This window comes from Saccostrea echinata, unplaced genomic scaffold (genome assembly GCF_033153115.1).
Source record: "Saccostrea echinata isolate AGI-Se365-2 ecotype Australia unplaced genomic scaffold, CSIRO_AGI_Sech_v1 ptg000027l, whole genome shotgun sequence".
NCBI classification, from domain to species: domain Eukaryota; kingdom Metazoa; phylum Mollusca; class Bivalvia; order Ostreida; family Ostreidae; genus Saccostrea; species Saccostrea echinata.
Genome location: NW_026889776.1, coordinates 2421062 through 2434493, shown reverse-complemented (window position 1 = coordinate 2434493; position 13432 = coordinate 2421062). Strand labels below are relative to the sequence as shown.

Genomic DNA, 13432 nt, shown 5'->3' with positions numbered 1-13432 from the left:
TCTTTTCAGTTCTTTGGCATTAAGCAAAACAAACGAAATACATAGTTATAATGAGCAAGGGTGACTCTTCCAAAATTGTGAATTTCATGGCTCCCGGGTAGGGGGTTCTGGTGTTAGGGGCTCTATTGAATATATAGTAAAATTGCATTAATTCTTTGAAATCTTCTCTAGTTCTAGTTACTTAGTAGATAAACTAAGTGCGTGGTTATAATGAGCAAGGGTGCCTCCTCCAAAACTGTGAAATACATTGCCCCTGGGTCAGCGGCTCTTATGTAGCAAGAGGGGGAATGGCTCTATATGATATACCCGGTATAGTGAGGAAACATTATTTTTTTGACAATCTTCTTCTCTGCTCCTGGGTATTAAGCAGACAAATTAAGTGCAAAGTTATGATGAGCAAGGATGTCTCCTCCAAAATTGTGAAATACATGGCCCCTGGATCAGGGGTTCTTTGTGGTGGTGTTGGGGATGCTCTTGATTATATAGTGAAAATGCATTATTTCTTTGAAAATCTTCTTCTCTGCTCCTGGATATTAAGAAAACAAACTAATTTTATGGTAATGATGAGCAAGGGTGCCTATTCAAAAATTTTGAATTTCATTGCCCCAGGGTCAGGAGTTGGGGGGGGGGTCATGATCAAATGATAGTGAATTATATCTATGAAAATCATTTTTTCTTCTCTTAGGTATTAAGGTAAAAAGGAAAAAACTAACTGCATGGTAATGATGAGCAATGGCGCCTCTTCCAGCATAGCGAATTTCTTAGCCCCAGGGCCAGGGGTTCTGGTGTTAGGGCGCTGCTTTATTGATCATATAGTCAAAATACATTTATTCTTTGAAAATATTATTCTCTGCTCTTGGGTATTTGGTAATACCACTAAGTTGATGATTATGATAAGCAAGGGTTCTTCTTCCAAAATTGTGAAATTCATGGCCCCTGGATAAGGGGTTTGGGTGTTATGGCGGGCTCCATTGATAATATAGTAAACAAAAGACCGCGAAGGCCCTTTGCTTTTTTTTTAAATCAGGGAAAACGCTGAGGACACATAGCACAGGGGATAAAGAGTAAGTGATACCAGCTATTCGAATGGGTGATACCACCTATTCAACTGAGAATGGCCCGAATTCGCCTTGGGTCAATAAAAATGCAATTTTTCATGCTATAAAAATCGGGTTGTTCTTGGGACATTTTCCTTTATCGTGCATAACTTTCCAACACTGTTCCCCCTTGGTATCGAAAAGGAGGATATTTCTGTATCATAGCGTAAATTTAACTTTTTTATCAACCAAATATTATAGAATGTGGCTCCAATTAGTTTTACGAGTCTAGAGAGTCTTTGATCATTGACTGAATTTTGTTCATTAGTGGTATTGAAATCAACATCATCCTTTTTGAAGCAACGCTAAAAAATGAAATTGTTCGAAGAATGCGTCTTAACATTTCTTTCTTTGATTTGGCGATTGTCATATTTCTTTTTTTGATATATTTTTTGAAGGAGGGACTATTCATTATTTAGTATAATAAATGCAAATTAAACATCTCACTTATTCGAATAGTTGATATTACTATTCGAATGAATGATATCACCTATTCATTCTGAAAAGTGATATCACATTCGAATCTATATAATATAATGTATCACATATTCGAATGGGTGATATTACCAATTCAATTGAAAAAAAGGTATTATCAACCCTTCGTAATATTACCTATTTCCCCCGTATATAGCGTATTCTTATGTAAAACTTTTATCCCTGGTGCCAAAAAATAAATAAATTTGAATCTACACTGCCTAAGGATGCTTTCATATAAATATGACAATCATGGCTTTGCTGTTCTTAAGAAGATTTTAAATATGCCTATGTAAAAATTTTATCGCCCATTGCGGCCCCATCCTTCCCGGGGGTCATGATTTGAACAAACTTGAATCTACACTACTTGAACATGCTTTCATAAAAATATGACTTATCATGCCTTTGTTGTTCTTGAGAAGATCATAATCGAAGATTAATCCTCAATAATCAAACAATCAATCAATATACCTATTTTTTAGTGTCACTTGCCCCGATAGAAAAATAATTAGAATTCTAGCACCTGCACGTTTTGTCGAACATTGGTTAAAATCCATTTCCCAAATCCATTTCTTTTCTCTCTAAATTTTATCAAAATCCACAACTTTCTGAGAATCCTGTAGATAGAACGATCAAGAGATGGACAGACACGACCTTCCCATTTCGATCGCAGGGTAAATATAGGATTAACTATTCCACTGTCTGATAAGCTTTGTAAAATGTTACCTTTTCTTGAAAGGAGTTTTTTTTGGGGGGTTGGGGGGTTGGGGTTAAATCCTTAAACCAAAGACAGGAAAAATGGACAAACATACCAGTCAGAAGAGTAAAATTTTAGTTTCTCAGTATACTATTATATATTTAATTCTACAGCATTCATCAACAAACACAATTTATCAGCAAACTGAAAAAACACTCCTAAAATAATATTGAGTCAATATACAGAAGACATGTTCATCTTCTTTTCGATTTCAGCAATTTTTTTCAAATTAATTACACGTCTCAAAGAAATACCATCAAGATACGTATCGAAAACAACATGCTGCTTGTTACATCAACCTGGATCTTGATGTAAGAATTTTAATGTATACATAAAACGCACCCCTACATCAAACACTCAGATACCGGGCTCTATGGGACTCCCTTTATCCTCTCAGACTTCCTTACTGATCTACTGATTAACTTAATACACAGGTGTTTAGAATTTTGACACATCAACGTTTTTATAACCTACTCAGTCTTGCTCATCGGGATGTACACTTTCGATTTCTTGTAAAGATTTTTTAGACAAATAAACTGATAAAGATAGAAAAATAAACATCCAATTTATAGTAAAGAGGATATTCATATAATTCAAAATAAATTTATTATGGGTAGCACTGTCTTGAGAGAAATCCCTCCCCCCTAGCCTTGTTACAATATAACGTCTAACATTCACAATTTTCCTTCTTAAAGCTGAACACGACTCGTAAATAGGCATACGCCATTTTCGATAATACTCTTGTCATTCGTTACACCTGACTGATTTATCATACCTCTACTGTTTTTTTCCCTATATAACATTAGATCGTTAAAGGTGCTTGGACACAGATTTGAACTTCATATTTTCTCAAATTTTCTGTATAATTTCATGACTTATATGTTGCTATAGCATTTCATACTAAAATATAATAAAAGTCTTATTTCATCTCGGAGTTATTAAAACTTCGAATTTCTGGACGCGTTGGATTGACACATCCTTGCGCTTTCACATATTTTAATTTTACTCTTAATACTTAAGAAAAGTGGCAATTTTGTTGTGTATTAATGAAAAATATTAAAACTATAACCCAGAAAATTCAGAATAGAAATGTTCGAAAGCAAAACCCACTCACAGTATTGTAAGTCCGTGCTCAGTGGTGTGTGCAGAGTTTAACAATTGAACACACCCAGTGAATCGTAAACATTAACAATAACAGAGCTCGTGCCCTGTTTACAAAAACAGTTAACGTTTCACGGGTGTGTTCAATTTGTTAAACTCTGTACACATCACAGAGCACGGACTGACAAAACTGGCGAGTTGGTTTTGCTTTCGAACATTTCTACTCTGAATTTCCTGGATTATAGATGTAATATTTTTCATTAATACATAACAAAATCGCTTCTTTTCTTAAATGTTAAGGATAAATTAAAAATCTGTGTAAGTGCAAAGACGTGTTAATCAAACGCATCCCGGAATTCGTAGTTCCAATAATTTCCAGATAAAATAAGTTTTTTAATTATATTTTCGTGTGAAATGCTATTGCAATATATAAGTCGTGATATCATACAGAAAATTTGAGAAAATATTAAGTTCAAATCTGTGTCTAAGCACCTTTAAATGTGACTAATTCCCTAGAAATTGTTATGAATGGACTAATCCCCGTGCGTTAGTCAAGTGAGCTAATCTCTGCATCAAAAGCTAATTTCCGGTTATCCGTAATCCTCTAGATTTTACTTTTACTTTGGTATGACATGTGAATGGACTAATCCCCGTGTGTTAGTTCAGTGAGCTAATCCCTCCTATGAAATCACGCTATCTGAATCCTCTAAATTTTATGTTTGTATCGGTATAATAAAACAGTTAAAAGTATATCATTGCGGGAGTTGGCAAGATTCCAGTTGCTACACAGTACTCAGTAGCGACTGTGTACTTCGTCTACGACAGGAGAGTAAGATACCAAAGAAACTTACAACAGTTGCAGTATACAAACAAACACAAATACAAGTAAGTGCAATAAATTAAAGAAACAAAGGCAATGCAAGATAACCAGCAAGAACACGTGTCGCCATTCCACGCCGATACAAAAAAGCAGTCAGGTGTAACGAATGCCAAGGGTACATCCCGCTGCTGATATCGTAGATTTTTTGTTTTGTTTGTTGTTTAACGTCCCTCTCGAGAATTTTTCACTCATATGGAGACGCCACCACTTGCCGGTGGAGGGCTACAAATTTTGACCTATACTCGGAACTGAGGGCCATTGAGCAGTGAGGGATATTTTTCGTGTCAGCACCTACTGCAACACGGGGCCTCGGTTTATACGGTCTCATCCGAAAGACCGGTCCCCACGTCCCGCAGTGGGATTCGAACCCGCGACTTAAGGATCAACTCCTTACTCCGCGACTCTAGAGCAGAAGCTCTAACCACTGCGCCACGCGGGCGACTTGATATCGTAGAAAGTATAATCGAATATGGCGTTTGCCTATTTACGAGTTGTGTTCAGCTTTAAAATGGTAGTAACGTTTGCCTAAGCTATGCATATGATTTATATTACATAATATGAAACAGTAGAAATTATAAAAGATGTGGCAAAATAAAGGCTGTAAAATAACACCCCGTTTTTCTGTTGCAGGCACGGATCCAGGAATTTTATCCAAAGGGGGGGGGGGGGTTCCACCCCCCAGTCAAAAAAATTCCAACCCAAAAATTTCTTGACAAGCAAAAAAAAAGTAAATTCCATTTCAAAATCTGAAAAACACCTATTTCGTGGTGGCGATGGTGGGGTCCATATTTTCTAGGGGGGTCTAAAGTCATTTTTTATTTGCTTCAGAATGTACTTTTAATAACTGCAAATTCCGGGGGGGGGGGGGTCCGGATCCCCCCTCGACCCCCCCTTCTAGATCCGCGATGTGTTGGTCAATTTTTTTTGTCCCTTAGAAAACAAGAGGCCCAGGGGCCACATCGCTCACCTGCACACTGTGGCTAGGAAAAAAGCAAAAATCAGTTTAGTATTGAAAAGCCTTTGTCTGTATACTCCTATGTTAAACTTTGATCGTCCATTGTGACTCAACCCTACCCCTGGGGGTCATGATTTGAACAGACTTGAATCTACACCTTCTGCAGATGCTTTCATATAAATATGACCAATCATGGCTTTGCTGTTCTTGAGAAAAAGAATTTTTAAGATTTTTCCTATATACCCCTGCGTTAAACTTTAATCGTCCATTGTGGCCCCACCCTACCTCCAGGGGTCATGATTTGAACTCGATTCTACACCACATGAGGATGCTTCCATATAAATATAACCAATCAATGCTTTGCTGTTCTTAAGAAGAAGATTTTTCCTATATATTCCTATGTTAAACTTTGATCGTCCATTGTGGCCCCAACCTACCCCTGGGGCCCATGGATCATGATTTGAACAAATTTGAATCTACACATAAGTTTCATCTTTCCTGGCCCAATAGTTCTTGAGAAGAAGATTTTTCAATGATGCAATTAATTTTTCACTAATTCATAATTATCACCCCTTGGAGGAGGGTGTGGCCCTTCATTTGAACAAACCTGAATCCCCTTCACCCATGGATACTCTTTGCCAAGTTTGGTTGAAATTGGCCCAGTAGTTCTGGAGAAGAAGATGAAAATGTGAAAAGTTCACATCGACAACGCCGACAACGAAAGACAACAGACAACTTTTTGATCAGAAAAGCTCACTTGAGCCTTAAGCTCAGGTGAGCAAAAAATATTTATTCACACTTCTAGAATGGGTTGTTGGGGAGGGAGGGGGTCAAGACCTTGGATTTTCAGAGTTAATAAATTCTTTAATGAGTAAAGTAACCTTGGACACTTCCAGGAAACATGAACCCTTCTCAAGTGCGGAAAAAAGATATATGAAATATAAAACTTGCCCATGATATGAAGTGTCTGGGGCACAGTCTAGCACCCCCCCCCCCCACACACACACACACCCACACACATTTTTTATTCCTTGAAACACCAACAATATCATATTTTGTCCCAGTTAAACTATAAACCACTGAGTAATATTGATAACATCAAATTATTTTAAGGCTATCTTTCTTTTGTTAAATTAGCTCACCTGACCCAAAGGCTCAAGTGAGCTTTTCTGACCAAAATTTGTCCGTTGTCTGTCATCGTTGTCATTAACTTTTCACAATTTCATCTTCTTCTTCTTTTGATCAAACTTGCAAAAAAACATCCTTGGGTGAAGGGGATTCAACGACCATGCCCTCTTTCAAGGGGATAATTAAGAAATAGTGATACAATGTAATTTGGTGGCATGTTTTAAAAATCTTCATCTCAAGAACCACTGGGCCAGGAAAGATCAAATTTATGTGGAAACATCCTCATGTAGTGTAGATTCAAGGTTGTTCAAACCACGACTCCCGGGGTTGGGACGGGGCCACAATGGATGATCAAAGTTTTACATAGGAATACACAGGAAATATCTTTAAAAATCTTCTTTTCAATAACAGCAAAGCCAGGAAAGATGAAACTTATGTGGAAACATCCTCAGGTAATGTAAACTCATGTTTGTTCAAATCATGACCCCTGGGGTTGGGGCAGGGCCACAATGGATGATCACAATTTTACATAAGAATACACAGGAAAAATCTTTAAAAATATTCTTTTCAATAACAGCAATGCCAGGAAAGAAGAAACTTATGTGGAAACGTAAACTCAAATTTGTTCAAATCATGACCCTCAGGGGTAGGGTGGGGCCACAATGGATGATCAAAGTCTTATATAGAAATTCATAGGTAAAATCTTTAAAAAATCATCTTCTCAAGAACAGCAGAGCCATGATTAAACATATTTTTATGGAAGCATCCTCAGGTAGTGTAGATTTAAGTTTGTTCAAATCATGATCCCAGGGTAAGGTGGGGTTACAATGGACGATCAAAGGTTTACATAGATATACATAGGAAAAATCTTTCAAAAACTTCTTCTCAAGAACAGCAAATATTATGTACTCTGAGGGTAGGATGTTGCCACAATAGTTAAGCCATGATTTGTCAAAGAAATATGGAAGCAGCCTCAGTTAGTGTAGATTTAAGTTTGTTCAAATTGTCCCCCTCCCCTTAAAGGTAGGTTGATACCACTTATAAAATACTGGACTCCTAACCAAATGCCCAGGTGAGCAATGTGGCCTATGGGTCTCTTGTTAGTCATATTGATATACATGTATGACCTCGATCTAATAAAGCAATACCAATTCAACTGAGACTTTAAAGCAATGTCTACATGTAGCCTTTATTATGCTGATTTACAACCAACATGAGGTGCCCTTTTTATTTCCAATTGGTAAAAAAAGCACCGGTAACTTTTATAATTGTTTAGCATAAATGAATGTCCCATTAATTGGCATGATACCAGTTTATGGTTCTTGGTATTATATCAGAAAAATCAATATTAATTCTGCTGTTTACATGTATCTTGTGCATTTAAAAAATGCTTTTTCTGAAATTTTGAACCAGTAATCATGTATAAATCTTGCACCAAATTTTCTATCTGTCATTTTAAAAAAAAAATGGAATTCTAGAAATGGTGGGAAAAAAGTGAATTCCATAAAACTTAAGTATTTAACAACTAACTTTAATATTGTATAAATTAAATTATTAAAATTTATAACACAAACTGATGTCACTGTTAACAAAGCCCATTAAAAAATCTGAACACATGCAATTCATGTACTAAATAGTGCAAGTTTCTTCAAATCCCTCAAGAGGCAAGTCACTTATAGATTCACAGAACAATCAATCTTTAACTGTATGACAGACACATTGGCCACTAGGTCCAAACGATGTCAAGGTTCTGAGAGAATGTCTAAGTTTGGATGCTGGTCAATCTTATGATCCTTTAGGTTGTTTTATTTCCTCACATTTTCTTGATTTTCGTGTTCTCTTTTCAATTGGAATAACTGCATCAGGGTTGAAAAGATAATTTGGCCTCTTGTGAGTTTCTTCTCTGATATTCATTCCTGAAAGAGTCAGAAAGACATATATTAGTAGTTATATAAGCATATCTACACTTTATCATTCTGTTATGAGTGAGTCTATTTAAGGAATGAATTTAATAGCTACCCAAGTTACACTTTATAACCTGGGTTGGGGCACTTTACGCTTTATAAACTGTGAAGCACTTTATAAACAAGATGTGTTTGTGAAACACTGATGCCCCCGTAAGGCAGCTTATGGCGAAGGTTAAAGTTTCTCAAATGCAAGTCAATATCCAGGCCAAAAGATAAAAAAAATGTTAAATTTGAAAGCCCTAGCTGCAACTGTTCAAAAGTTATGGCAAAGGTTAAAGTTTTTTAAAAGTAAGTAAAAGTCAACGTCAAAGTTGTTGGTATCCAAAGGAAGGTCTTGACACAAGGATTACATATGTGAAGTATGAAAGCCCTAGCACTAACCATTCAAAAAATAATGGCCAAGGTTAAAGTTTTTCAAAAGCAGGTCAAACTCCTATGTCAAGGTCAATGGGTCAAAGTGGTTGGTATCCAAAGGAAGGTAATGTCACAAGGATTACATATGTGAAGTATGAAAGCCCTAGCACCAACCATTCAAAAATTATGGCCAAGGTTAAAGTTTTTCAAAAGTTGGTCAAACTCCTAGGTCAAGGTCAAAAGGTCAAAGTGATTGGTATCCAAAGGAAGGTCTTGTCACAAGGATCACATATGTGAAGTATGAAAGCCTTAGCTCTAACCGTTCAAAAGTTATGGCCAAGGTTAAAGTTTTTCAAAAGTAGGTCAAACTCCAAGGTTAAGGTCAAAAGGTCAAAGTTGTTGGTATCCAAAGGAAGGCCCTGTCACAAAGAATACATATGTGAAGTTTGAAATCCCAAGCCACAACTGTTCAGAAGTTATGGCCAAGGTTAAAGTCTCATAAAATTTTGCAAAAGTGGGTCAAACTCCAAGGTCAAGGTCAAATATAATGGTACCCAAAGAAAGATCTTGTCACAAGGAATACACATGTGAAATATAAAAGTCATAGCTCCAACCAATCAAAAGTTATGGGCAAGGTGAAAGTTGACAACAGACAGACAGACAAACAGATAAACAGACAAACAGACAGACAGGACGAAAACAATATACCCCCGGGATCTTTCGATCCAGGGGGGCATAAAAAGTGTCAACTGTTCCAACCCAGGTTATACCAGTATAACTTGAGTAGCTATTAAATTCATTTCTTATAATTTAATTTTCCATCATTAAGTATAGAAAATAAACAACTTCTCCTTCAAAAATGCCTTCAAATTGTACATATTTTAAATGTGATGTCAAGCGGATTGATACCTTTTTGAAGTAAGTTGTGACGTAGGTAACACAGGTAATGAGATATAAACTAATTTTTTTATCCAATCAAATGATGCGTTACAACCAAAATTAAATTATAATACAAATAAACTTCTAAACTAAGTAATGCAACTGTATAAGAAACCTTTCATTAATCAAGTTGAAAAATTGTTTTTCTTCATGAAATTGATTTACTGCAGCCTATTTAATAAACAATGGTCAAAGCTAAGTTATTTTATATATAGATATTACATATCTGTTGTAACTAATATAATTGAGACTTGATTTATCTAAGCTGATGACCCAATAAGTTGCAGTCTTCATAAAAATACAAAGGTTTGATGCCTTTGACTACCAAATATTGGTCTGGACTAGTAAAATATAGCATTTGCCTTGAAGGCTATTAAAAAATTAAAACATTTAAAATCATTCATATAAAAATCAATGAATTAATGCAGCAATAATAGGCCAGTATTTTATTTAATTATCCTTCTATTTTACATAGGATACTCAGAAAAGGTTCCAACAAATAATATTCACCAGCATTTTTTTTACAAGGTAAAAATACTGTTTTCCAACAAAGTTTTTGTTATTAATGAAGACAAACTTGTGGGAGAATTTGTTTTGCTGTGTCATTTGGAAGAAATGATACATTTGACTATATTTGAGGGAATCTGTTGATAATGAATATATGTAACCCCCCCCCCCCCCCAAAAAAAAATTTTTTTTTATCTTTTTCACAATTTCTGATCTCTGTTTGGTGTTACCTACTAATTTTTACGTCTGTAGACTGAAAAATTAAAAATTGCTGGCCTATTTGATTTTTAAGGGTGAGAACTCTTACTAAATGTTTTTTCATCTACTTTTTCCAGTTGAACAAGCTGTGTTCTCATCACCATCTCCACTTCCTCTGCTGTCTTATATAACTAGAATTTAAGAAAAAAAAAAGGCACAGTGATTCGTGCAGTGTAATTACCAAATTTATGCTATATCTCATCCTCGCAATGCCAGGGGTCTTGAATCAAAACATTGCCATGGGACCCCTGGCCAATTTCATTCAATTTTTCCTGGGCTGACTGTAGCGATGTCTTTCAGAAAAATTACAAATCTTGATTGCTTTTCTTATCTCTCAAACAATCAAATTAAGCCATTCTATGATAAAAAAAACTTTTAACATGTGCATTTGAGGTGTCAAAATCCTTTCTGTTTACATTATATAATTATTTATGAAAGCTTTAATTTGATTGGTGCTTCTTACTGAGAGAACCCATTGGATGCCTCTCAGCGACCGGTAGAGAAAACCAGAATCCTTACACCCATATCAATTGAAATTGGCCAGGGGTCCCACAGCTCTTGACTTGAAGGACCCCTGGCATTGCAAGGATGGGTATATCTGTTTTCATAAAATCATGCTGAAGTGGAATAGAGATATACTGAGGCAAATGTTTTTACCCAGCTTCTAAGTACAAAAAAAATAATAAATACTGAAAAAATAGTGCTATCTGAAATTTGTGGTATAATTCATATTTTTTTTTTTGCATTTAATGGCTGAATCTTGAGAATTTCAAACCTTAGATATTTCTTCTTCACTTGTCACATTTCTGTTCTCTCTGAAACCATTATTTATCCTCTCCCTGCAAACTACGGTAAAATATCTAAGATAGAATTTGTTCCCATTCACTAGGTAACGATTAGATATGGTCAGGCCTGCTTAGATGATAAGATACAGTCTGTGTTATGATATTATCTGATACATACCTTTCAGTCCTAAGTCATCATTCTTAAAAGCTCTTTGTCTTACTCGGTGTAGTTTCTTGAAGATTGAAAGAATCTAAAATAAGAAACAATAAAGCATCATCATTTTACTGAAATAACTACAGATGTCTTAACATGACAATACACTCAGTGGATACAATGAATACTGAACTTACTAGAAGAATCTATTTATCTGACCTTCTGACCTTAGTTAGCCAGGTCCATATTTAAAAACCCTCTGGTCATCAGCTATTTTGTGTTGTGTACAGATTGTGTAATCCCAAAATTTCTATCATGGCCAATGATATGTTAAGCAACCTTTCTGTCAAGTATGAGTTTTCACAACCTTTGAGACTGGCAAGTTTAAATTCCAAGGAATAATGTAGCACTGAATTTAACAGGATAGCATATTAAGAAAATATTTCACACCAGACAAGAATATAAACGCAGGTCAACTGACACACCACTTAGTAGTATCTCTAATGACTAAGCTACCATATAGCAGGTTTCTTTGGCGTGTGTAAAATTTGCTTCTTCAAAGGTATGCCAATAATTTTGGCAGAACTTTTTTTGGCAGACACAGAGTTCCATAACATTACTAAAGAGAGGAAATTCACATTTTACATGAATTTCAGTAGGTTTAATATACGTTTGAATACCTATTTTTGCATGAGTTTAAGTAAAAACCAATACCTGATGAAATATATAACATTTAACAACAGACTGATCAAGGTTATTTTTCTTGTCCAAGATCCCTTGTCATGGTAGGTGTTGGCACGATAAAGTACCCTCACTACTCAAAGACCCTGAGTGCCGAGTATAGGTCTAAATTTGAAGCCCTTCATCGGCATACGGTGATGTCTCTATATGAGTGAAAAATTCTCAAATGGATGATTAACAACGTTGTCAATCCATTTCATTTTGTGTCATGACTTTCCCTGGAAGTGACAGGTGTAAGACCTGCCAGGTAAGATTCACCTTGGATCAGTGTCTTTGGGGAGAACAACATTTAAGAAGGGATGGATCTGACAATCATGACAAGGTGGATTCAATAGCTGGTGACATATTTTGTAGAGCACTTATCTAACGTTCAGAGGATCCAGGTTCGAATCTTAGGCTGCTCCGACGCATTGTCTGACAGTCTCAATATTTATTCCTGTAACAATACCACTAACTAAAATATTCTGTGACCCAGTCAAGAGATGGATCACTGTATAAAAGAGATAAAGTATGTTAAGTCTACATAACGTTACAAATAACGTTACAAGTTGTGATTTAGATGTATTTTTTCAATATTTTAGTTGTTGGTTTTTTTTTATCTTTCCAGGAAAATCGTTATGTATATGGTTTCGTCAGAGACTCTTGTACGTCATCGTCGGATACCCACGGGTGATCTCGTCTTTGACTCATCGGAGTGATGAAAAAAAGACGAGATGACCCGTGGGTATCCGACGATGCTTGTACGTCTATGGTTCCATTGGGTTGATATTGTGACAATTTAGCCTTCACGATGTCGATTGTTTAACAGAAGAGAACACTGAATGGAACATATTGTATTTTTTACAATGGATTATATTGCAATTTTTTACTGAGATCATACTACAAACCTGTGACCGTGTTACCGTTTGTGCCATCGCAGCCATGATTGTTTACGAAAAGACGACCTTTACTATCTTCTGAGAATGAAGAGCTAGCATTGGAAACTACAAAAATCACCTAAAAATCTTTTTAAAAAATAATAGTAATAATAAAAAGACAAGAAGAATTGATAACGCATAAACATCAGTGGGCAACGTCTCAAAGTTATGGTCGGTGTCCGCATGTGTAGCTCACTCCGTTAACGGTTTGGAAAAAAAATCGTACACAGTATTTCAGAGGAAAAAAAAGGGGGGGGGGGGTATTTTAACTATTTATTTATTATTCTCAGTTGAGAAGTTAAGGTTACGAGCCGTCATTTTCTCAATAGAGAATAAATAAATATTTATTGATTGATTTATTTTATTTTATTTTACTCTATTTTATTTTATTTTGTGTAAATACTGTACGTTAACTAGC

At 35.7% G+C, this 13432-nt stretch overlaps 1 protein-coding gene across 1 annotated transcript; it reads right to left on the bottom strand.

Annotated features, from left to right (window-relative positions):
* Positions 1–7902: 7902 nt before the first annotated feature.
* LOC133193302 (complex III assembly factor LYRM7-like) lies at positions 7903–13019 on the bottom strand. Its single transcript, XM_061329249.1, has 5 exons — positions 12985–13019; positions 11381–11453; positions 11193–11263; positions 10467–10548; positions 7903–8308 (listed from the first exon to the last, which is right to left on the bottom strand). The coding sequence occupies exons 1-5, from the start codon at positions 13009–13011 to the stop codon at positions 8178–8180; spliced, it is 384 nt and encodes a 127-aa protein (XP_061185233.1). The 5' UTR covers positions 13012–13019; the 3' UTR covers positions 7903–8177.
* Between the last annotated feature and the right edge of the window lie 413 nt (positions 13020–13432).

What these genes read in the sequence shown, in the direction of transcription:
- LOC133193302 (XM_061329249.1), bottom strand. Translation starts at nt 13,011, where the DNA reads ATGGCACAAACGGTAACACGGTCACAG. An exon ending in TGATGACTTAGGACTGAAAG is followed by an intron (nt 11,264 to 11,380) that starts GTATGTATCAGA and finishes ATTTTACCGTAG; the next exon opens with TTTGCAGGGAGAGGATAAAT. An exon ending in GTGAAGAAGAAATATCTAAG is followed by an intron (nt 10,549 to 11,192) that starts GTTTGAAATTCT and finishes CTTAAATTCTAG; the next exon opens with TTATATAAGACAGCAGAGGA.